This window comes from Primulina huaijiensis, chromosome 12 (genome assembly GCF_012295235.1).
Source record: "Primulina huaijiensis isolate GDHJ02 chromosome 12, ASM1229523v2, whole genome shotgun sequence".
Lineage (NCBI taxonomy): Eukaryota > Viridiplantae > Streptophyta > Magnoliopsida > Lamiales > Gesneriaceae > Primulina > Primulina huaijiensis.
Genome location: NC_133317.1, coordinates 6,120,925 through 6,147,009, shown reverse-complemented (window position 1 = coordinate 6,147,009; position 26,085 = coordinate 6,120,925). Strand labels below are relative to the sequence as shown.

The following is a 26,085-nucleotide window of genomic DNA, read 5'->3' as shown; positions in this document are numbered from 1 at the left end:
ATATATGAGTATATCTTTTGTGGACGATCTCACTTATTTATATCCGTGAGACGGATCGACTCGACTCATAATTGAGTGAAAATTAATATTTTTAACATAAATTATTTTCATGAGTCGAGTCTGACAGGAGTTCAGTCTCACAAAATTTACAAGTGAGACTGTCTATTTGGAGTTTTAATGTACAATTATACACACTAACGGGTAGTGGTACACGCATTGTGTGCTATCCGTATAAAAATAGATAATGAAATAGTTTTTAATAATTCTAAAAATAAAGTTTATTGTTTTTAAATTGAATTGGTATAATAATGATACTCTGAAAGTTAATTTTAATTAATATTATAAATACATAGGGAGGATTAGTGAAATCCTATTGATCGCATCTTTCTCCAAACTTCCGAAAAAAGCATGAAAAAAATGCTCCAATGGTACGATCCCTCCATCTTTATAAGAAACGCATTAACTTAGCATCTCAATTCATATTCGAGTGGAATATAATTATGGCGTAAAAATAACTTGATTTATATTAATAAAATATTTAAATAAATATTTAAATAACTTCTTAGTAATATGTTACCATTTTTATTTTCTATAATTTTCTTTCGTAAATCCCTCATTCCTTTTCAAAATTTTCAATCAATCAAGTAATACAAATTATTTAATGTTTAACATAGTTATAAATATTCTTATATTTATATTTTATTTGTTCATTCAAATTAAAAAATTAATTATATATAATTAAAAAATAAATTATATTTATTACTATTACTATTACTATTATAAATATATGAGTTTCATTTGTGAACTTGTTATTTTACTCTTTTGTTCATTTTACGATTTGTCATATTCATTAGATTCTTTAAGTCGTTTTATATGTTAGTTTAATAGAGATAATTAAATAGAATACTTAACTCATTGTTATTTTAATTTTAATTTCAATTTAACTAATTAATTTTATACATTGCAATCAAATTCGTGAAAAATCTCTACTATAATGTTATACGTTAATAAAAAAATGTTAATTTTACTAAAATTAAGGTACTAATGAGAAGACGAAGGGATATGTACTATTATAAATATATGAGTTTCATTTGTGAGCTTACTATTTTATATTTTTGTCCGTTTTGCAATTTGTCATTTCATGAGATTCTTTAAGTCATTTTCTATGTTAGTTTAATAAAATCATTAAATAGTGTACTTAACTCATTATTATTTTAATTTTAAATTTAGTTTTAACTACTTAAATTTATACATTGCAATCAAATTCATGAAAAATCACTACCATAATATTATACATTATTAAAAAAAATTGTTATTTTTATTAACATTAAGGTACTAATAGGAAGACGAAGGGAGATGAGTCGGTCATTTGTGAGCTAAATATTTTACCTTTTTTTCTTGTTTTATGTCTTCAAGTAATTTTCTATGTTAGTTTAATAGAGTCGTTAATAGCGTACTTAGCTCACTAAAACTAATTATTATTTTAATTTTACTTTTAAATTTAATTTTAATTGCTTAAATTTATACATCGTCGTCTTCATGAAAAATCTCTACCATAATATTATATATTAAAATCATTTTCTATGTTACTTTAATAGGATCATTAACAGTGTACTTAACTCAATCAAATTAATCATTATTTTAAATTTAGTTTTAATTGCTTAAATTTATACATTGCTGTCAAATTCATGGAAAAAATCTCTACAATAATATTATACATTAAAAAATATTAATAACCGATATTAAGGTAATAATAAGAAGACAAAGAGAGATGAATCGATTGAATAAAAATATTAATAAATATTAAAGTCGTAGACATTTTCTATGTTAATTTAACATGGTTATTGATAGTGTACTAACTCAATCAAGCTAAGTATTATTTTAATTTTATTTTTAAATTTAATTTTAATTTTTTAAATTTATACAATACTGTCAAATTCATGGAAAATCTCTACCATAATGTTATACATTAAAAAAATGTTAATATCACTAACATTAAGGCAATAATAGTAAGGAAGATGAGTCGTATTAAATAAAATAAATTATTAATAAATATTAATATCATATAAAACATCTTTATATCATTTAAATAGAGATATTTTCACTATTTCTGTGTCAATAGAGATACGTGATTGAAAAAAAATATTTGTATATAAGCGATTTAAATACAAACACTATTTTTAAGTTATTTGATCAAATTTTTATATATGCTTCTAAATAAATATTATTAAATAATATATGCTCCTTTTGACCAGTTTGTGCTCTTCCAATGACATTAGTTTTTTTATCCTAGATTCATAGCGTTAGCATGCTTTATTGTTATATGTTATTTGTATTGATCATATTGTATTGGATTGTTGTTATATTTGGATTGCTTATGTGATTTGTTTGTTTACGAAAATAGAGAGAGAAAAAAACATAATGTCCCACAAAAATGGTTATTTTTTAATTTCTTATTCTTGTGAGATTTCGTTAATTCTTAAATACATAATTTATGTTTTCTGTTTGATTGGACTACTTAGTTTGAAGTCTTAGAAAATATTAAAAATGCTAAAATTTTTCTTCACTTTTGCCTATTATCTCATAATATTTTTTATTTATTGAGGAAAATATATTTCCAAGCTTCAATCTGTAAATCAATATTCAAAATTTTTTACGACATTATATATTCTCTATTCAAAATTTGTTACTTAGATTGATAGAAGATATTTGAATTTGAGTTTTTATGTGCTTGTTTCTATTATTTTTGTAGTATTATTTGTTGTGCAAATAATAGGTGGACTAAAAAAAATTGCTGCCTCTTGGAATGATTGTTGATGCACGCATATATGTTTTTCATAAATCACATGTTACATATGTGCAGTATTATGAGACGATGATTGGAACTAGGAGTCCTCTTGTGGACGAAAAACATGGATAAATTGTTAAAAAAGATAACATTCAGTAGATTTTTGGCATGCGATTTTGTTCTAATTCAATTATTATTCATGATTCTAAATTTTAATTGTATCCAAAGTTAATGTATGTTTTGTTGTTTCCGTATAAATTTTGTCAGTGATCAATAATTTTTCTTTGGTTTAAGAAAAAGTATATGACTTCGTATTATATTTTTACAGTTATTTTTCTTAAGGGTTTTTTCTCAATGAATTTTTCATGATGATTTTGAGACACCATTTTCTCCTCTATGTTATTTTTAAAAAAAAGGAGTGAAATATCTATAAAAGAAATAAAAACGTTAAAAAGATGCCTTCTCTTTATTTGAAGAAAATATTGGAAAATTTAATGAGTTAGTATTTAATTTGAGATTGATTTATTCTTTTTGTTACTCGTATATATTTCAATTTCTTTGTTATTGTACCCAATAAATTATTTTTAAACTTTGAGTTCTCCCTTTTTCTTCTTATTGAGGTTGTCTGTGTTATGATTTTTTTAAATTTATTTTTGTTAGTATTCTTATCGTTAATTGACTTTTATGATATTCTATGATTTACTTTGTTGTTTATATGAAAATCGGTACGAGAGTGCACTACTCAAAGCCACAGATTTTGGGTCGTTTCACAAGATATAAAATATTATAAAATAAAATATAAACTCGATAGAAGAAAATATGTTTTGTGATTTGATTTGTATCAATTGATAAATGATACTAGACATGCACTAATTCGTTTAAATATTATCAAATTTTGTATATATATTTTCAATGGTTTAGTTGTTCACGTGCACATGATTATCCCTCGGTCTAGACGCATGGGCATTGTCCGTCCCTCAGTTTTTACCAATCTCGGGTGTGTGAGCACTTTTCTAACATATATAAATATATGTTCGGGCTACATGGGTGCCTTAAAATAACTATAACATTTTGTAATTTGAAGTCACCCCAGGTAAAACTAAAGTTCCATGATCGATGGAACCTTGAACTTTCCTGTCACATTTCAGCTTCAACTTCGGCAATGGCATCTACAGTTTCTGTATCGATTCCTCTGAACTCCCAGCCCGGACGCCATCTCCGCCGCTACCTCCAAAACCCCTTCGCCGCGAAGCTTAATTTTCCAAAACAACCTTTTCTAAGCTTCCCCAATTACAGCCGCTGCAATGTCTCCCTATCCCTCTCAGCATCCAACTCATCTTCTTCTTCTCTATCTCCTGCAGCAACGGTCTGGGTTTCTTTGGGTTTGTGTGACGAGGGAAGAAGAAATGGACATGACTGCGACTTTGTTGTCCGAGTCTTTTGCGGAATCGATGGTGATTCCTAACGGGTATGCGAAATTACTTGAATTTTTGGTGAAGAATTACTTGATTGAGAGGAGGGAAATGATGCCTCATTGCGCAACGCTTCTCTGAGTTTATAGGGAAAATGGGAAGCGGATTTTGAACTGGCTGGGACTGTGGATTGACATTTGATAAAAAGGGCTATAATTCTAGTCCTCCTACGCCTACTCCTTCCAAGAACACGCCATATATTTGTATTATGGCAGTGAGGAATCCGCTTCGAAGGTGTTTCCTAGCCTGTTACTTCAAACGATTCGTTCTGTTTCTTGATCTGGTGGGGCGAAACTTTGAGTTATTTTACGAGTGATAGATTTGTAATTAATCTGGAATAATGTGAAGCATAATGAATAAATCATTTATCCCCCATACGAAATTGTTCGTATAATAGTGCTCTACGTAGACGACAATCGTCTCTAAGATACGACGACTTCGAATCAAGATAATGCAACACAACAACTTTTGATAGCAGCGAACGAAATATGCAGAACTTCCAAACACAAAGTAAACGAGAGGAGAATGCAGCAAAGATGCAAGAAAAAAATGTGAACAATGCAGGTGGAGGAATTATTTGTAGTCTTTCCACCAGTTGCATAGAAGGAGCACAACCTTGTGGATACGAATGCAACTTGCTTTGAATGGCCCAGGGACGCACTAGATCAAACACAGCGTTTTAGATGGACGTACTGATTGATCCGAACTCAGACGGACGCACTTTTTGGTCCGAACCGAAGGTTTCTGTGATAGGTTAAGGGACACGTGTTTCCGAATGAGTGTAGTCTTTATTAAAAAATCATTTCCCAAATAAATTAATACGGTCAAAAGACCTCACCGCATCGGGCCTGACGGCCGCACGCATGTTTCATCGAGACCCAGCCTATCAACATCTTCTTCCTTCCAAAAAATTCTGGTGTCTTTTGGGGCCCAAACCCTTAGCTCAATCTTGGAGCTAATAAAGAAGAAGACTATACTTGGCTCATTTCCCAAAGTGGGACAACGCTCATTTCCTTTCATTCACTACTCACTGTTTATCCAACAAGATTCTGGTGTCTGAATTTAGCTGTTTGATTCGGAAGAGTTTCTTCTTGCGAGAAAAGTGCTAGCAAGGATGAAAATGAAGGAGTTTATGCATTGCATGTGAAACTGTGAATCCCATTCTATCAGAGAGCTCCAGTAGGGGAAGAGAGCTCCACCCTTTCTGCCCAAAAAAAAAAATCAAATCTCGTTGACTAAGTTTCCCCCCAAAAGAAAAACTTAGTTTAGTTACCGCTAATAAAATTAGGGCTCTGTTCTTGCAGTGTATGTACATAATGTGTGGGGTTAAAGTGTGTGAATGTGATCAGGTACCCCTTTAGTTTAAATGTTCATTTCAAATGTTTTGAACTAATATAAATGGTTCATAGGTTGAATTGATGAGCTATCTTCTTTATCCATGGATTCGACTCACATATTATGGAGAAATTTTTTTCCATGTTTCCAAAAGCAACATAAGATGTTCATCATCCATAAGCTTAAGCTCATACTTAACCATCACCAGTATGTCTAGAGAATCAGGCTTAGTCCAGCCATAAAGCTTCCTTTTTTATCTTGCTTAAATTCAATCTGTAAGTTTTTATTTGAAAATGTGGTACATGACAGTCCTTAGATCACCAAAAGCATTTAACACTTTTATCACTCTCGTGTTATCTGAATCTTCATATAAAAAATGATTCAGGAGAGGCATTGGTTGCCATCTATTGAAAGCGAGGGAGGAACTTTTTTTGAAAATGTGTCCCTCAAGGGAGGTCTATCTACATTGCAGGATTATTGATGAAGCTCCATGCAACATGTATACTAAAGCAGTATACGGTGTTGTTGAGACAGATAGCATACTTACCTTGTTGAAATTGCAGAGGCGTAAGCATTTAACGCGCAAGTACCTTCCTGTCCTCGAGGACGCTTCTGCAGTGGATATTCCCAAAGAGGAGCTTAGTTGATCAGCTGATGGGTATAACAAACCTTTTGAGGTAACAACCAAGTGAATACTGCACAATTTAGTTAAAAGTGAGTGATTGCTGCAAAAACTTAATTAGGTATTCATAATTTATTGTACACTGTATACCATAGAAGAAATAGAAACTACCTTTTATTCAATTTGTATTCTCTTGACCCTGAGATTTACCAATTTCCCTTTGAAATTTTCTATATTTTTTACAAACGTGTAGCATAGAATCACATATCTGTGCTACACCAATTTTTTGTGTGTTATTCATAGTCTCATGGTTTTTTCTCTGCTAAATCAGCTTGGAATTTAACTATCCAGCATAATCTTCAGGCTGCTTGGCTTATTAAATCTTCCGATTATTTTTGAGGTCCGTTGATACCCATATCAAAGCACAGCATAGCCCTGGCATCGAAATGCTTAACATGTTTTTATTTTTAGTCCGATAGCATAAAATGTTTGGCACTTATTTTCTATAGACTACACGATATTGTGGTGGCTAGCACCGAGGAATCGATTTTGTTCTTGAAGAGGTGGAAAAAGATTTTGGGTCGCAGCGCATTCAAGAAAAGATAACATTCTTAATTTCATGGCATCTCTGCAGCCAAATGAATCGTGCGAAATACAGAAGTATAACTCCGATCATTTTAGATAGTCGTTTGGAAATCAGAAGGCATCTTTTCTAGCAGTTTTATGGGAGTTGGGTATTGTTGTTACTAAACATTTTTGGCAACCATTGGCAAGTGGTTCGAAAGAATAAGACAACGTATCAAATCTTAAATCCACACTTTACTTATTTATACAATAGTATTACAAATAAAATAAATTTTAAATAAAAATATTATTGAATGGATTTGAAATTATCCAAATTAACATGAAATATCATATAAACAAACAAGAAATTGATTTGAAAGTTACAATATTATTTCTTTAAATTTAAAAAATATATTTAAAATACACCATTCCAAATGCAAACTAATGTAAATTTTGAGTTGAGAAAATATATTTACCGCACTATTACATCGGATAATGGAGTAACCTCTCACCTACGATTCTTGCAGATTTATCAACTTTTTCCAATTTTGCAATTTCTAAAAATTGTTTCGACTCGAGGAAATACATTGTTTCACAGATTTATCATCCACTTTGAAAACTGTATTTTCAAATTTTAGGAATCATGAGTCTTTGTCAGAAAATTGGAACTATACCCTTGAAACTATGTTGAATTCAAAAGTCTCGTCTGCTAACACGTAAAAATTGTGTCTATGTTGCTAACAAATTTGAGTCCATTTCTATCTACAACGAGCTTAAACAAATATTAAAGTTTTTTTTTTTTTCAATGTTTGAGGTTAGAGGTTCTGAATAGTTTCTACATTAATAAAACATATCGGATTTGAAACTCAATTGTAATAAACTCTTCATTCAACTGAAAAAAATAATTAATAAAAATAAATTGGACTTGTTTGTGGTGGATGATGTCAAACTCTTGGATCAGACTCCTTTCTGGCTTCTTGGAATAGGATTTTTCTAGGTAGGCCTCAGTTGAAATGATACATCTCTTTCACTAGATTTCTCAAATTTCAATATGAATCCCAATCATTGTTTGATTTAATATGAATCCCAAACATTGTCTGAAATCAAACAATGATTCCCTAACTTTTTACACTGATCACGTGCAAGTGCAGCTAGGATGAACAAGTTTAGATAATCTGAGATAAATTAAAGAAATGTGATCAGTACCTTAGGAAATGTGCCCACATTCTCGGGTTGATATTTAATAGAAATATGTCTATCAATTGTCTTGATATGTTAAAACTTTTTTGCAGATCAGATATATTAATTTTATATCAGCACTACCAAATTATTTAGCAACAGTGGTTAGCTAATCACCTTCAAGAAGTTAAGTAAAGAATCAAATGTTTGTCTTTGTCCATGGAACCTCTAGAGGGGCACAATCATTTCCATGACACATGGATCACCTGATTCACCCACATTATTAAACGGCAACCGATACATCAAGCCAATTCCAGAACATAACGCATGAAACCTGTCTGTCAGATAAAAGTTGAATGTTTCTGACTATAAACATCGGACCAATAACATTTGTTTAGGGCACAAACTCATACTTCCGAAAACTAGTACATTTCGAAAAACATAGGTTTGATAACATTTCTTTTTAGTAGCTACAATAGATATATATTGCTATAAGGTAAATTTTACACTAGGAAACCTACTCTAGCAAACAGACGCCATCTCCAAAGATGTAGCAATACAATATTAGCACCCAGCTAGCTATACCCCAAACTTTTAATATATCCCACCAACAAGCAATCTTGAAAAATTAAAGACAGGTGCACTAAAGATCAATGTCCATACCCATGGCTGAATCGAGAATGAATGTTACGATGATCATAAACAGGAAAACTATGGTTGAGAGGCTTAATTACCATGTTTTCTTGCTGCTTATTTTGCTCTTGCACTGCTCCAAAAACAATCTCATTGGTGTTCTCAGAGCTCTGTTCGTAGTAAGTTTGTGGTGCAGAGGAACGATATTGATGGTGATGTTGCTGCTTCTTTGTTTGCTGCTGCTGCTGAAGGTCTCCGTCCCACCCACTATAGAAAGCACGACTTTGGCGAAGCTGTTGCATTTTCTCAGAATCTTTGGACATGAAGGCATAGGTTTTCCGAGGAGTAGGGGTCCGAGTTTCAATGGCAGGAGGCTCATCCTCATCTGGAATAACAAAGCTCTCTTGCAACGGCGAAGAATTGGAATACTTTCGATGTTGGTGATACTGATTTTGGCTTTGATGTTTTGATAGATTCTTGTGGAACACAGTGAACACTCCTCCCATGATTTCAGCGGCAGACGCTCCAGTTTGGGCAACCAGTCTCCCAACAGATCCTAGAAAGCTTTCTTCTTGCTCATCTTCTGTTGGAATTAGTGGAGGCCGTTTCACAGATTTCTTTGGTTTCTGATATGTATTGGGAGGAACATTTGCTTCTACAATTTCCTGATCCAAGTAATAGAAGGTAAAGGTATGGATAATTGACTGGCTAAAGATAAAAATAGCTGTCAGTCCTTCGGAAGTTAGATGTCGTAAAACTCAAGCATGAATGTGCAACATATTAGTTAAAGCGGTCATATTCAAGTAGTTGAAGTGAATGTAATAACAGTCAAACAAATTATTTATCGTGAGAAGCATAAAATCAACTCACATCTTGAGAAGAAACAATCGAACCAACCCTTCGTTGAAGCAGGGCTAGCATATAACCAAAGAATCCAGCTGCTATAAGCACTGCAATGCCTGCAGATATTCCCTTTTGTAAATAACTTTATGCACGTACTTGAGATTAATGAGTGACGTTTGAGGTATCTTACCTATGGGGAAACCACTTCCATACTGACAAGCACAATCATCAAAATGGAGTTGTATTTCACGAACTGCCTTGTTTCCGCGGTCAATAACGAGAAGAGAGCAACTGCTCCCTATATAGATCACATCAAAATCATTTGAAAATTTTGCATCTTCACTCGGTCCATCAACATGTCCACCACCACGACCCCGTTTGCCTCCGGCAATGGTTGTGACTCCTAGAGAAAGCAAGATGACCACAATTGCAACTCAAAACCAATAAAAATGTTTTAGACTTGATGTCACTCGCCAAAACAAGGCAACGATATATAAATGTAACTATACAAACAACCATACTTCTATATAGGCTAAATGACAAATAAAAAAGAATCACCTGTATCACTAATCTTTCTGATTGCCATATTGTCCGTGTCCGCAACATAAATGTTTCCTCTGTCATCAACTGTGAGACCTTTAGGATGATTCATCTTTGCTTCCCTAAATTTTCCATCCACGTGGCCATAATATCCATCAGCAGACCCTGAAACCAACTTTGGCCGGCTGTCTGTAATATATATTACCAAATTTAGTAGGTGTGAAGGGGAACAAGGAGAGACATTGCGAAAAGGGCAAGAATCAGATCTCAAAAGTTGAGTTAATTCCCAGCAATCAACCCTGTGTTAGAATATCACGAAAAACAGATAATGGGGTCATCTAATATCATAGAAATCTTACAACACCAACTTATCACACAAATGACTTCTACTATACTACATCCAAAAAATGAAATACGCCCAATTCAGAGCTAGACCAAAAGTATGTAATATAAAACATTTCAAAACAAATGAAAAACCAAATTTAGCTAATTAACCCGTATTGGCATATCATTGTCAACAGATGTGTGGAGATAAGAGCCCAACATACTATCAACATCAGCAATTCAACATCTAATTTAGAACAAAAGTATAAAATTCCATTCGATTTCCAACAATAGGTAAATCAATATATTAATATAAGTAGAAAAGTCTAGGGCAAAAACCGCACCGCGTGATCTAAGAAAGCACCAACATATACACAATTAGCTAGAGTGATTTAACCAATAAATCGCAATAAAAGGGGAATCCCACTTTACAAACTTACAAAGGGACAAGGAAGAGGAAATCTTATAAAGATTGCTATTAGCTGAATCCAAAATTAGAAGGTCTCCATCAGGTAATGCTTCAACAGCATACGGTTCAATGCCAAGCTTGCTGCCATCAAAGACAGTCTCCACGTTATACCCACTCTCAAATTTCATCATTGGACGTCCTGATATCGCTGCGAATACCACAAAATCATCCCGATTTTCGCATTTAATGAACTAAAATTTATTAAAATAAAATATTTCAAGAAACATTCAATCTAACGATGAATTCATCTTTACCTGCTTTAGTGGTGACCTTGAGTGATAAAACCCGTTTCATCGCCATGGAAAATGCATTCGAGAAAAACCCATTAACAATCCCTGTCCAATCAGTTAAAGAAGAAATTACAAATATTTTTTCTAAAAAAAGGTGATCAAACGAAAGAATCTAAAAGAACACAATAGAAATACATATACATACAAGCAAAATGTGCAAAGGAAAACTACTTACTGGCAGGTGAGACAGTAAGTGAAACAGAGTACACACCACCAAAAAGAAGAACAACGGTGAAGAGCAAAGCCAGAACTTTTTCCCCCATCTTAAAAGCCATGTCTCAAAGCATTCGTTCAAGAAACACAGTGCACTACAAAAAATGTTCAAAAATGGAGATCAAAAGGCCGCATTGCTCGAAAGTTAAACCCTAAAAACAAAAGGGTCTGTGGGTTTGAGATTCTTTTGATAAAAAGAACCAGAGAATAAAAGGCAAAAAAGTATTGGTGTGTGTGGGCGAGGCAGTGAGTGAAGAGTGAAGCGGGTGTGAAATAAAATGTTTAATATAAGAGAAAAAGAGAAAAGAAAGCGAGACGAGAGTTAGTTTTGGGTTTACGTAAATGGTGGCTTGGAGTCCCCCCCCCACCCACCATTAAAACACAATCAAAACTCCTCTGCTCAAAACAAGATTTTGAGTAAATGGTGATTGATTACGCTAATCTGTTTAAAAACATCAAATTTAGTTGACAAATCCAACACTGATAATCAGAAAACAGGGTTGAAGTGGGGTGCGTGAAATCATATCTTAGCAAAATATGATAATGATGGGATATTTAAACAGCAAATTCATGGCTGTCAACAGCATAAGTTTTAACAGAAAATACTTTTAGAGTAAAGGGTGATTTTATTACAAAAAAGGTGGCTGAAAGTGAAATCTAATCTCTTGAATGAGTGGTTGAAATATTTTTTTTTTTGTTACATAAAAGAGAAATTGTGTGCTTGTAATCTAATTTTATAAATAATTTTGCAGATTATAAATTTCAAATATATTCAAATTTATTTTTGTATTTTATGTAAAAAACTAATACATAAATTTAGAATTTAATCTATTGTTTCATTAATAACAATAAAAATATAATCAAAATACATTGATTTCAAAATCATCCATCCAAGATTTTAGATTCGTAAAGCTTTGCTCTTTCTTTGTCATAATAATTTAGGGCAATTGGCCAAGTGTGGTACTGTAATATGTGATACGGGGTCACAGACAACATAATTATAATTGAGACATGTTATAAATATGGGCTGAGATCAAAAGTTGTCACAAATTGAAACAAGAGAAATGTTAAAAATTAAAATCAAGCTGTGATCTTTAAAAATATGAATAAAATAAAATAACCATTGTTTTATATAAAGTAAAATAACAGGCAGCTCCGAACCGCAATTAATCCATGAAAGTGTCCAACAAAGTCGCTTCATTTCAAGATGACGAGGAAGCGAAACAACAATATTTGGATAATTTAACAGTGCGGTTTACCTTATTAACATATTTTAAAAATAATCGTGTTAGTCTAGAGTTTTACCAATGACGTACAAAAAAATAACGGCTGCGAGTTCTATAGTGATTAAAAAAACATGTAACATAAATAACATCAACCTAAAACAAATATTTTTTTTATGGGCAAGAGACCGTTTTAATATTTCTCTTAGTAATTAATAAGTTTTTTTCAAAAAAATAAAATGATAAGTTTTTTTAAAAGCCTGAAGACAACGATATGATAACGTAGGAGGTAATATATTATTTCCACTTTGATTCCATAACATTATTATCCCAAAAAGCAATGAGCAAAGTTCGACATCGATATTCTCAAGATCATGATTAAAGGTGGAAATGGAATTACATAAAATTGTGTTTCTAAAAATACTAGTTTTAGGTAATAATTTATAATTTGTTTGACATTAAAATTTCGTTTTTTTTAAACGAGATATTGAGTGTTAAATCCAATTATAACAAACTAATCTTTCCAGTCCCAACTCGAATGTAAATTTTTCCCTCGTTTGCGATATGAAAGAAAAACTCATGGATCCACCACACTTTTCAATTTGGGTTTATTAAAGTTTATCATGATTTCATTCGAAAAATATCCCAATCTTATAAAATTATATGAAATATATTTAATTTTGGTTATTTAAAGTACATTAATTTGACCACTCGTCAAAGGTAGTGGCTCCTTTCTTGACACAGTACCGATTAAATAAAACAGTAACAAAGTTTCAAGAGCAATTTATTTGGGAATTGAAGAATAATTAGTAGAATGGTCGATTTCACAGAATTCTCAGACCCAGTTTCTTTTTCAAAAATTATATATAAAAAAAAGTAATAATAACCTTTAGGTTTTGAATGATAGACGAATCTTATTGAACATAGACATTTGATGTGAGAAAAGATTTGAATGATGTTAGATTTTTTTTAAATAGGACTTAACTATAATCGAGATACTCTAGCTTTTGGTTTTATTGATTATGTTGTTTATATCTATTTAAAAAGAATTAATTTTCACCAATACATGCTCGATTTTAGCGTTGGTTTATTTTCAAAAGAGTTTTACCTCAATATTCTCGCTTATCTAGACTTTACATTGTCTGAAAATTATCTCTCTTCGTACCGAATAAACCTAGCCGAGATTACGTTTGGGCTTCAATTAAAAAATATTTTGGGATGAAATATTATTGCGGGTTCTTGCCAATAACTGGGTTAATAAGCCCACACCATTCTATGCGTAACTAGAGCACCAGCTACATCAGTCCCTTTAAGGCTTTGAAATAGTATTAATCGAGCTTGATCGCGAGATTTTGGAGTCGATTTAAAAAATATTTGATATATATTCGACTTTATCAAATCTAAATTCGAACATGTTCGAATTTTTTTCCTAGCCGAATTCAAGGTAAAATTATTTTGTTTTATATATTGTGTGACGTTCAAGAACTTTAGTATTTTATTAATATAATGTAATTATATGTTAAATAAATTAAATTTTGAGATTTTCGAGTAATTATTTTCAAGTAATAATTCAAATAGTTCACGAAAATGTTCGAATCTTTCTGAGCCGAACTCAAGTTTTAATTCAAACCTAATTCGAGTAAAAAATTTTAAAATTTTCGAAATTCAAATCGAAATCAAACTCGAATATAACTAATTCGAGCTTTCAAATTTTCGTCATAGTCGTCTTGATTCGGTTCGTTGACACCCTAACTTTACCCCGACTCATCAATCAAAAAATTTTATACTACATTTTAGAATAACCTTTATACTACATTTTCATTTTTTTTAAAAAAAATTATACAATGTGAGTTTGGAAACATAAATAGTAAAAAAAATTATACAATGTGAGTTTGGAAACATAAATAGTAGCTTAAAAAACATTTAAATAAGTTCAATTTATTTATAAAAACATAAATGATTTTAAAATATATATATATATATAAATGTTGAAAAGAGGTTTTTTTTATTTTTTATCAGAAACATAAGCCAAAAATTCAGAAATTATAGCTTCTAAAAAAACTTTTTTAAGTGTTTTTTAAAACAAATTTTATAATCAAACATATTTTCTCTAAGAACGTTCTCCAATATCTAAACAAGCTCGTAGACTCCACTGTCTTCTTTTTCCACCGTGAATCAAAACCACGACGGAAAATCAAAATCAAAACTTTACCAAACAGTAAATCCATTTTATTTCAAGATTGCTAGATTCACAAACAATCCAGTCTTTGGAATTTATAACATTCGATCTATGTACATTGAATCCAATCTAAAAACACTTTCCTACAGAAAAAATAGTTATAATTTATCGTATAATTACTAAATAATAATATTTATTCAATTTCATAGTCTAACACCATACACATCGCACCAGTCTATTTTTTTTTTTGGGTACAAATGTTTAAATTAACTTAATCCATAATAAATCGGATTTTTAAATTCAATTATTAAATCATGATCCCTTATAACAATCAATCATTAAACAATATGAACACACACATACTGTTGGAATTTTATAAACCATATATTAAGATTAAGACTTGGACCTAACTCAATCCCAAAAGTTAGCTCACGGAGAGATGATTATCCAAATCCATATATACAACTCCAAGTATTTTATCTCATTGATGTGGGACAACTAACACACCATTCTCACATCTAAGAATGAACATATAGAGCATGAAGTTTACAAATGACCCAATTATGGGCCGAACGGATGTCTCAATTATAGACAATCCAACACATAACAGTGGAACATGAGCTCTGATACCATGTTAAGATTGGAACTTAGACCTAACTCAACCTCAAAAACTAGCTCAAGATAATAAGATTGTCCAAGTCCATATATGCAACTCTCAAGTATTTTATCCAACCGATGTGAGACAACTAACACACTCCTCACGCCTAGGAATGAACATCTGGTGGAGCGTGAAGTTCACAAATGACTCAACTATGGGCAGAACGGGTAGCCTAACTATAAAAAGTCCAACACATAACGTTTTAACCTAAGCTCTGATACCATGTTAAGATTGAGATTTGGACCTAACTCAACCCTAAAAGCTAGCTCACGGGGAAAAAATTGTCCAAGTCCATATATACAACTCACATGTATTTTATCCGATCAATGTGAGACAACACACAACATACACATTTTACATAAGAGACATAAATAACTCAATATATCTTTTGAGGGGTGTGTGCTCGTGCGCACATGCGCGTGTTTGTATGAAATTGAATGAAGGTATACATGCACACGTGATGTGAGGAAATCTTGAGAGCCAAGTAGATCAGCAAAGATCATGAATCAAACAAACATTACATTTTAAATTAGTTGTTCAACTATACAAAACACAATGAAGCCTTCCTTGTCACCATCTCCAACATTTGCCAAGCTGAATTTCGAGGGAATTTTTTCCCCAAAAGGCTCTTTCTTTTAGTAAAGATTTACACACCCCACCGGCAAACACAAGAAGATACCAGTCCACTCTGAATCTTCTCCTCCATAAAATTACTTCCTTTCATGTTTCATGTATTTATATGAATGACGTGTGAATTATATTTTAAAAATTATTTTAAATTTTCAAGTCACTCATCTATGTACATGAAACAACTTGATGCAAAACATCATTTGGAATATACGATCTGACCGCATCGTAGTAAGATCGCCTTAAAGGCCCACTCACCCCATCATCCACATCCTATTCGAAGTTAAGATTATGTCCCACCTCTTTGCCGGCGAAAAAAATTCACATAAGCAGGTGTCAAATTTGAAGAACCAAAACTTTATTAGAAGCCATTATCAAACTCGACCTGGAAGCGTGCACTATGCTGTCTAGGCTTTGGATTAGAAGAATTGGCAAGTCCCCGAAGCAGTTTCACAACATCCGCAGTGTCATCAAGATAATATTTAGCCTTGCTTGGTTTCTGCCCAACAGTGCAAGCAAATATTTCTGGAGCTACAGGAAGGGTCGGATTAGAAACCGTGCTTAGTATGCTCTCGAACATATCTTCATCCGATCTATCATCACCAATACACATCACGAAATTTGGAGCTTTGCCATCATTAACCATCATGGAGATCACCTTCTCCGCAACCAAACCTTTGGTCACTCCCTGCAAATCAAGAATAATTAGTTAAATCATGTGTGAACCTGACTGGACATTTTTTTATCGTGAGAAGCAAGGGACAGGGGTGTCATACTTGTGGTTTTACTTCGACAATATGCTGTCCCCTCCGAACAACAACCGGCTCGTTTGCAAGAACATTTTCCAAGTGCACCAAAAGTTCCTTGGCTTGGCAGGATCCGAAGTCAGGATCTGCATCCTGATGGTGCCACACCAATGCACTCTCTTTAATTTCCATATAAGATCCATCAGTTGCTTCTGTGTATTGTTTCATAATTGGCTCGACTATCTTTTTCCAATCAAGATCAGAAGCTAAAGCTTCCCAATCAGAGGTGCTGCTTGACCTAAATAAAGAATAAATTGACCTTCAATTCGTTGAAAAAAGGCAGGCATCAAAAAGATCAGAAATGAATCTACAAAAGTGAAGTCCAAAAACTATCTGAAAATATACCTTATAAAGTATCCATGTTCAGCAGCAAGTCCCAATTTCTCACATGGGGCAAGCCAATCACTGAGTGACGCCCTGCCTCTCCCGCTAACGATAAACACCGTGTTATTTGGATCATTACACAGAGCATCAAGCACAGTCACCACATCAGGAGTGGGAGATTTGACCATGGAGGATTGAGGAACAACGGTACCATCATAGTCCAGGAATATCGCCCTTCTACTAGTCCTTTTATACGCCGAAACTATGTGATCCACGGATAACTTCCTAAAACTAGGGGAAAGTGAAATAACTCTGAAACTGAGACCTAATCCAATACCCCAGCAACGCTTATCATAATGATCCTTGCACGCTCTCTCCAAATCCTGTATGAAACTACGAGCCCAATAAGCTATATCATGAGAACTAACGTAACGGTAGTGTTTCTCATGCCGCAGTTGCTTTTCTGCATCGGGAATGGTAATTGCCATATTCAGAGCCTCGGCCACGGCATCGATATCCCATGGATTCACCCTAATTGCTCCACTCAGAGAAGGTGAACATCCAACAAACTCTGACACAACAAGCATGCTTGTCCTAGGAGAATCTGTTTTCGTACCCATTGCTTCATCCATACCAGAAGAACCCTGCCTGCAGACTACATACTTGTAAGGGACCAAGTTCATACCATCCCTAACAGCATTAACTATGCAACATTCCGCCATAGCATAATAAGCACTCTTCTCACTGCGAGAAGCATGACGATCGATCAAAATTACGGGTGCATAACCAGGGTAGCCAAAAACCTCATTTATTCTTTTTACAGTAGAGTAAGTTTCCTTTTTGGCTTCCTGAACATCTTTCCCAGAGCTCCTAGCAGGATTCACTATTTGAATCAAAACTAGTTTTCCTTGAAACTCCCGATGCTGCTGCAGGAGTTGTTCAAAAGCAAGCAACTTAAGACTGATGCCTTTGAATATATCCATGTCATCTACACCAAGAATCAACTTCTTGTCCTGGAACTGCTCTCTGATCTCTTTGACTTTGTTACATGTAGAAGGTAAATTCAGCACAGATTCCAGCCTACCCATGTGTATACCTACTGGGAGGATTTTTATATACACTGTGCGGCCAAAATAATCAAGTCCAATGTGGCCTCTTTTAGATTCATAGTCCAAGCCTAGCATTCTACCACAACATGAGAGGAAGTGACGGGCATAGTCAAATGTATGAAAACCAATTAAATCAGAATTTAATAATCCTTTCAGAATTTCATCTCTAACAGGCAATGTTCTGTATATCTCTGACGAAGGAAATGGACTGTGAAGAAAAAACCCAAGTTTGATTCTATTGTAACGCTTCCTTAGAAATGTAGGTAGCACCATGAGATGATAATCATGAATCCAGATGAAATCATCTTCGGGATTGACTACTTCCATGACCTTGTCAGCAAAGCTCTTATTTGCAGACACGTAGGCCTGCCACAGCTGTCTGTCAAAGCGATCTCCATGATCTGGGCACATAGGTAGCATGTAGTGGAATAGAGGCCAGAGTTGTTGCTTACAGAAACCATGGTAGAATTTTCTATGGATATCTTGCGGAAGAAAAGTGGGCACACAGTTGAAATCGTCTAGAAGCCTTTGTGCAATTTCCTCCTGCTCTTTGGCTTCTATTTCAACTTTGAGAGATCCCACATATATAACCTCAGTATCGCGAGTAAATCCATCTTTCAATTGTAACAAAAGAGAATCTTCATCCAAACTAAAACTCCAGTTACCAGTCCCATTGTCCTTCTGAGCATGCAAAGGTAACATGTTTGCCACTATAATTTTCCTCTCGCGGCAAACAGATGATGTGCTGTCTGACTCCGCGTCACTGTTCCCATTACCATCAGATATGACACCAGGAAGAGTCATTACCCTTGGAAGACCTCTAGGAGTTTGAGGAACATTCAGTAATTCTTCAGAAGCCAAGTCGAAGAAATTCCCACACGACCTTGAAGCCATCATAGCAATAGATATGTCGATGTAACTTTAACTTTTCAGATCCTGATTTCCAAGAAACTGCTTTACAAGACTTGGAATAAGTGATCTCAATAGAAACATCCACAAGCCTGCATAAATAGAAAATTCAGATACACAATTTTATTCGAGGGCAGCACCTTCATTTCGCACAGATACGTTTACTCCAACTAATCATCATGTGCTAATCATCATGTGAGTATATGCAAGCTATCAAACAGATCAACGAAAACCGAAATGACCACGGCAGTAAATAAAATTAAACCGAAGAGCAACTTACATACCCACGGACATCACTTTCATGAACGTATACGAAATCATCTTCATTTTCATATGCAAATGCCAGGTGAGTCCAAAATCCACCAGGAAGTAAATAGATAACTCGAAGAAAACAGTTTTTGAACAATTAAGAATGTGAAACTACGCAAGCTACGTGGTGAACTCTACAAAATCTTCCTTCTAGCAAAAACACAACCACCGCAACGGAATATACGTGCCGTCGACGAAGTAGAAGAACAACAATCGACACATCTTCCAGCACAATCAGCGTGCAGAATCATAGCACATGATTGCAGCAAAGAATTTCAAATCTCACCAAAACATAAAACGATTATGAGTCAATAAAATACGATGTAGAATCGCGAGATTTACCAGAAACACAACTTTAGTAAAAGCTACAAAAGTAACAACACTTAATGATAAAGCGAGCATGTAGAAAATACAACTTTCATCTATCAACTTTTAATCTTTCACACGAAGCTTAAAATCCAGTAAAAAAAAAAGGAGGAAAATTAACAAAGATTTAAAACAAATTTTTTTTAACAAAATCAACCAAGTTACTTCAATTCTCCGTCATAAATGCTATAAACAAAAAAAGAAAAAAAGAAACACCGGACAAACCTATCCTCCATCACCCCACTCTTGTTCCTCATCCCGATTGATTCACACATGAAACCGAAAAACAGAGTGAAAGTACTTACATGCGATCCGAATACTCGTCAGCACGGAAGAAACGTTTCTCAATTGCTTTCCTCGGAGAGTTTTCGAGAGAGAGAGAATTAAAATGAGGAATTTGTACAGATGGATATGGTTTCCTAGAGAGAGAGTCAGATTTTGTGCTTTTGGATGGAAAAGGATAGAGATAATTAATGCGAATGGGATAAACCAAATGTACAAGCACCCCAAGCGAATCGTACAAGAGCGTGGATTATAGGAATATTTAAATACAAAATAAAGAGAAATGAGGTGGAAATTTGGTGGGAAAGAAGAGGATAGAGACGAGGCGGAGCTTAACTGTGGTTCAGTAATATCAACAACCGCAGTTTAGGGTTTTCACTTTCGAGTTTTTTCTGCCACGTCTCCCCTTTTAGATTAGCCCCCGCGGTTGTAGTATATTAACCATTTTGCCATTTTAAACTTTAATATAATAATTTATATTTTATTTCATGAAGATTTAATTTATTTTTTTAAAATGTTATATTATATTACTTTTGTTTTTGTGTGTATTTCAGATAATTAGATAATCAAATAAATTAGATAATTTATTTTCTTGCCTGATCTTATGGGAAGGGCCACTTCCTCCTTCTGTTATTTATGTTGAATTTTTTCCGGATATGAAAAAACCATAGTTTAAATAATAATAATAATAATAGCAGATTTTTTGTTATACAGTCTTATTATTTTATATTTGTGAGATATCTTGATCTGGTTCATAACTACATTGAAAAATAAAATTTTTTACATAAAAATAATAATTTATCATAAATTGGATTGGATCGAGTATCAATATGAAAAAATTATATGGTGACAAGGACTCATAAGAGTTTTTGTATAATAATAAATGTAAATTTAACCATTAATGAAGGATGCTTTAAGGGCATAATTGCAATCCGTACCAGCTAGAAAATGACTTGATGGCCCAAGTAATAAAGAATATTATCCTTCATTATACACATTTTTTTATTGAAAAAAGGTATGGAAGTAGTCCTTTCTTGAATATTTTAATTGGATAATAATTTAGGTCAGATTTAGTTACGCAAATCAACAGTACTTCCAATTTTTTATTTTTATCAACTCCAAGAAAAGAATAAAATAAAAATTGGCCACAAAATCCATTTTTTACCCCACAATCTAAGATTTCGTTTAGCATTATTTATTTTGTTTTTAATCAAATGACTATAGCTGATTGAAATGTCGATCAATTGAGAAATTTATTTTACCAAATAAGCTGCTTTAAAAACTAGTACTCAAACGAAAAATAGCTCGATTATTTTTTTTGGGTTTAATAATTGCGTCAACCCTGTAAAAATTATAAATAACATAAATCCCTAAAAATATTAACATGTTAATATATTATTACATCAATTTTATTGGATAGATTTCCGATTCGACCCAATCTATGAAAAATATTATTTTTTTATATTTAAATTATTATTTTTCACTGTTGATATGTACTGAGTCGACTTATCTCATCGATATAAATATGAAGATAGTTTATCAAGAAACATACTTTCATTTTTAATATATTGTGAACTAACTTTTATTTCTCGTGTTGATTTGTATTTAAGTTTCATTTATGACGCCTATTATACTAAGCTTATGTATAAACTAGCAATGGAGGTTACACGTTAAGTGTATATAACATAAATATATTCAAAATTTACTTTTAAAAAAATGAAATTTATTTAAATAATCCCGGTGGAGAATATATATGTGCAATATATAAATGTTTCACTCTTTTATTTTCTAAAAAAATTATTAAAAAATTGCATGTGAAACATTAACGAAATATAATAGTTTAGCTCTTTAAATATATATATAAAAAATTATTCCTCCATGTTAGCTAGCTGGTTAGTGATTATTGTAAATTGTCTTGTGTAGAGTTCTATCAATATATTTTTGTCGCTTCTAAGTAATAAAAAAAACAGAAGAAGAAAGTATATTATCTTGTATAATTAAATAAATTAAATGTTGTCTTTAAGAATAAATTAAATATATTGTTGCACACGCACGTACATTCGGATAATATAAAGAAAGAGAGTAAAAAATATATATATTTGTTGTGTGTGTGAAGTGATAAGATAGCACGACAAATTTATAATATCACAGAATATATAATAATTTCAAAAATCCTATTTATTAAAATCCCTAACTTTTTGATAGGTTGATAATGTTTTTTTTTTTTAATAATTGTAAAAATATCATCTAGCCCACATTTATTTTTTAATATAATTTCCTATCATTTTAATTTCATAAATTGGTGTATTTTTATTTAAATATAAAAATATTTTTATTTTTTATTTTTAATTTTTTTAATTTTTTTTCTAAGGTTCATACATATCATACGTACCCAATGAAATGACCATCTAATTTTTAAGGAGTTTTTAAAAAATATATTTATATGTCGTGTGTAGATGTGCAAGGTAGTGCAGGGAAACATATTCGATTCAAAATTAGTTGTTCTCATAACATTAAAAACTATATTATAACTATAGCATATATAATTGAATTAGTCTATGAAGTGCTTAATCTATCATAACTCGAATCAATCAATGGCTGGGGACTGCTTGCACTACGAATAGTGAATCAGATGTAATAAATACTTTTTGGAAGCCTTTGTCCGGTATTATCTTGAGGCCTTGTCGGATTGCTGACAATTCGTCGAGGAATATAGATCCAGGTTTCGGCAGTATCCTACTAGACCCTCGTGATTGCGAATTTCTCCCCTGATACCACATTGACTTCCCGATTCTGGAGACCTAGCATCCACATATAATATTAAGTGATCAACCGACTTCGCTTACCACTGCTTTGAAAAAAGAAAATGAGGCAAATGACGTTTAATCAGGTAATATTTCGTATCGTTCCTATAATTATCTATTAGACATGATACACTACTTGATGAAATTTTCAATTCACGACTCTCACTGTCGTGAAGAGACCGAAATCTCTCATTTCAGATCAACCATGATAGACAAGCAAATATATATAATCGAGATAAAAGTAATTACTTTTTGAAAAAAAAGAAATGAAATTATTATTAAATCGAGTCATTGCTCGTTGTGCCTAGCCCCGCCATGTGCTCTGATTTATGATTATGAAGAAAATGTAAATTGTTTAATGCTATCCGCTCACGTTATTCATGCATACATTTCTCTTTACGGAATTATTAATTAACATTTATTAATTAATTGATTCATGTGCATTTTAGATATTTAATATTTCTAAATTTTAGGAGTAAAAGCATTAATTTTTTTTAATGTTTTCAATTTTTGTCATTTTAGTTTTTTACCTATCGGGACCATTGATTGTGGAGCTATACACGTGACTCGTGAGCATCATATCAGAGTCGAATCAGCAACATATCAGTAAAAAACGGCTAAAGCTTAAAAAATACAAAGAATAACGTACTAAAACTGAAACTTAACAACATAATTAAATATCAAAATCACAACTAGATAAATTTACATAACCCAAATTACAACATTTCTTAATATTTTATTAAAATATTACATACAAAATTTACTCTTTTTAAAATAAATAAATCATATCCCGTATTATCTATTTTGAATAGTATCACCTAGTTCACCTAATTCTTATTTCATGCGTCGTCGTACTTAGTATTTTGGCGACGATCTATATACTATTAGTTGTTATAGTTATTGATTTAAGCTAACAATAGTGTATTTGACTTTATTATTTTCGTATTTTTATTATCATGGTTGACAATTTGGCTTCATTAAATTATATTGATCTTATTTATACATGCTTAATTCGGCAATTTGAGGTTTATTTCTATATTTAGTTTACTACTATTTTAATTAATTTCATTATTTTTTTCACATATTTTACTGTCCAATATATCTATTTTAGTTTAGTTAAATTTATGTAGTCAACTGCCTGTTCCATCGAAAATGTCGCATACATGAAGAGACCAAACACTAGTTTATTCGTTGACATTTTTTTAAATCAGAAACTTTACAAAAAAGTCATTATTCAAAAGAAATTTTAGCAAAAGTCAGATTTCAACCTTGAGTCGCTCTGAATCTCCAAAACTATGTTCGGTTCCGGTCCTCAGTCGTGAATCATGCCGACGCAACCGCCGTTACCGAGATGGGAGTCAACTAGTATATGAGTTTGGCCGAGGTAACAAACAGGAGCTCGGATTGATTTTGAATTGTTTAAGCAATATCTCCAACAAATTTAGGGTTTTAATGTCTTTGCCTTCCAACTACCAATTGAGCTCAAGGGGATAAAAAACCTACTTGAGCTCACATAATATTTTATTTTTAAAATAATATTTGAATTAGTTTTTTCTTGTTAAATTTATTGTAAATTACATTATGATAACAACAAAATCCATAAAGGTGATTTTATCAGTTTTGAATTTAATTTGAACCTCAAATTCATTTAGACCAATAGTCAAAAATTCAAATTTGATTGTAAATGAATTGAGACCCAAGGCTCCACAACGTTGAGCATCCCTAATCTCACTTCACTTACGAAACCAACGATTTACACCAAGACTAAAACTCACTCGATCATCCAAATAAATGTGTGTAACTATTTCATGTTAGAGTTGACAATTTATATCACATCAATACGTTATAATTTGTTGACAACTCCGAATATGTTAAGATTGGAACTTAGATCTAACTCAACCCAAAAATTAGCTCAAGAGGGGAGGATTGTCCAAGTCCATTTATGTAACTCTTATTCAACCAATGTAAAACAACTAACACACCCTCCTCACTCCCAAGAATGAACATTTGGAGCGTAAAGTTTATAAATGACCTATTTATGGGAAGAATAGGTGGCCCAACTATGGGCAGTACAACACATAACGGTGGAACCTGAGCTCTGATATCATGTTAAGATTGAGACTTGGACCTAACTTAACCCCAAAAGTTAGCTCAATGGTATTGTCCAAATCTATGTATGCAACTCTCAGATATTTTATCCGATCGATGTGAGACAACTAACACTGCACCCTCATGTCCAGGAATGAACATCTGGAACGTGGAGTTTACAAATGATCCAAATATGGGCAGAACGGGTGACCTAACTATAGACAGTCTAAGACATAACGGTGGAACATGTGCTTTGATACCATGATAAGATTGATACTTTAACCTAACTCAACGTCAAAAGTTAGCTCAAGGGGGATGATTGTTCAATTCCATATATATAACTCTCAGGTATTTTATCCAACCAATGTTGGACAACTAACAGAATACTTTCTTATTCATCTCTACATGATCCTCGCCGGATATTATTTATTGTTGGTGTTATTTTATATTTTGCATTATAATAAGGAAAAAAATACTCGGAGTTAGTATTTTAAATATGTATAAGTTAGTGAACTAGAAAAATATTTTATTAATGATCATAAGTTTGATTTCTCTTATCAATATTTTATCGTGCGAGTTTGTCATACATGATTTTGTTGAGAGTCATGTTTAAATATAAAGTAACCATCCGGGGAAAATGTATTTTCAAATAATCATAAAAATTTAATCAAAGATTATGGCACTTTTTATGTTACTTTAAGTAACGAGGTTATCAGAACGTTAGTTGGAAAAGTGGAAAAAATTAAGAAATAACTCGAATGTATCAATGAATGTACCTCGACAAGCGTGATGAAAACCTTTGATAAGAATCTTCCTTTAAAAAAAAATACACATATACAGTAGCCCCAGACCATCCATTCCAGTCGAACCACCCCGTCCGCTGCCTCCGCCGATTGTGTATATAAATACATCAATTGTGTATATAAATACATCTGATGTATTTATATACACAATCGGCGGAGGCAGGGGCGGAAGCAGTGGACGGGGTGGTCCGACTGGGATGGGTGGTCCGGGGCTACTGTATATGTGTATTTTTTTCGACTACTTAAATAGAAAGGCAAAATTATTAATTAAAAATCATCCACAATGAATATAATAGTACACGCAAAAACTAAAAAAAAAAAAAAAA

General features: G+C 32.6%; 2 protein-coding genes and 1 long non-coding RNA gene across 4 annotated transcripts; 1 reads left to right on the top strand and 2 right to left on the bottom strand.

The window, feature by feature from the left end:
• The first annotated feature begins 3,852 nt into the window (after window positions 1–3,852).
• Window positions 3,853–6,642, top strand: LOC140990404 (uncharacterized). Its single transcript, XR_012177647.1, has 3 exons — window positions 3,853–4,494; window positions 6,068–6,272; window positions 6,549–6,642. It is a non-coding gene; the product is annotated as an uncharacterized lncRNA (long non-coding RNA).
• Window positions 6,643–8,308: 1,666 nt separating this feature from the next.
• On the bottom strand, window positions 8,309–11,803 carry LOC140990292 (uncharacterized). The gene is made up of 7 exons (XM_073459903.1): window positions 11,235–11,803; window positions 11,024–11,104; window positions 10,741–10,917; window positions 9,995–10,165; window positions 9,627–9,839; window positions 9,464–9,552; window positions 8,309–9,258 (listed from the first exon to the last, which is right to left on the bottom strand). The coding sequence occupies exons 1-7, from the start codon at window positions 11,332–11,334 to the stop codon at window positions 8,611–8,613; spliced, it is 1,479 nt and encodes a 492-aa protein (XP_073316004.1). The 5' UTR covers window positions 11,335–11,803; the 3' UTR covers window positions 8,309–8,610.
• A 4,199-nt stretch (window positions 11,804–16,002) lies between these two features.
• Window positions 16,003–20,277, bottom strand: LOC140989320 (probable alpha,alpha-trehalose-phosphate synthase [UDP-forming] 9). Of its 2 annotated transcripts, none has more exons than XM_073458514.1 (4): window positions 20,008–20,277; window positions 17,111–19,199; window positions 16,736–17,003; window positions 16,003–16,647 (listed from the first exon to the last, which is right to left on the bottom strand). In XM_073458514.1, the coding sequence occupies exons 2-4, from the start codon at window positions 19,093–19,095 to the stop codon at window positions 16,321–16,323; spliced, it is 2,580 nt and encodes an 859-aa protein (XP_073314615.1). In that variant the 5' UTR covers window positions 19,096–19,199; window positions 20,008–20,277; the 3' UTR covers window positions 16,003–16,320. The 2 variants fall into 2 exon arrangements, with proteins under 2 accessions (XP_073314615.1, XP_073314614.1); XM_073458513.1 differs by having other exon boundaries at window positions 20,088–20,277.
• Window positions 20,278–26,085: the final 5,808 nt, after the last annotated feature.

What these genes read in the sequence shown, in the direction of transcription:
- LOC140990292 (XM_073459903.1), bottom strand. Translation starts at nt 11,334, where the DNA reads ATGGCTTTTAAGATGGGGGAAAAAGTTCTGGCTTTGCTCTTCACCGTT. An exon ending in TTCCTCTTCCTTGTCCCTTT is followed by an intron (nt 10,166 to 10,740) that starts GTAAGTTTGTAA and finishes TATATATTACAG; the next exon opens with ACAGCCGGCCAAAGTTGGTT. An exon ending in CGATTGTTTCTTCTCAAGAT is followed by an intron (nt 9,259 to 9,463) that starts GTGAGTTGATTT and finishes TACTTGGATCAG; the next exon opens with GAAATTGTAGAAGCAAATGT.
- LOC140989320 (XM_073458514.1), bottom strand. Translation starts at nt 19,095, where the DNA reads ATGATGGCTTCAAGGTCGTGTGGGAATTTCTTCGACTTGGCTTCTGAA. An exon ending in GAACATGGATACTTTATAAG is followed by an intron (nt 17,004 to 17,110) that starts GTATATTTTCAG and finishes TTCTTTATTTAG; the next exon opens with GTCAAGCAGCACCTCTGATT. An exon ending in TTGTCGAAGTAAAACCACAA is followed by an intron (nt 16,648 to 16,735) that starts GTATGACACCCC and finishes CTTGATTTGCAG; the next exon opens with GGAGTGACCAAAGGTTTGGT.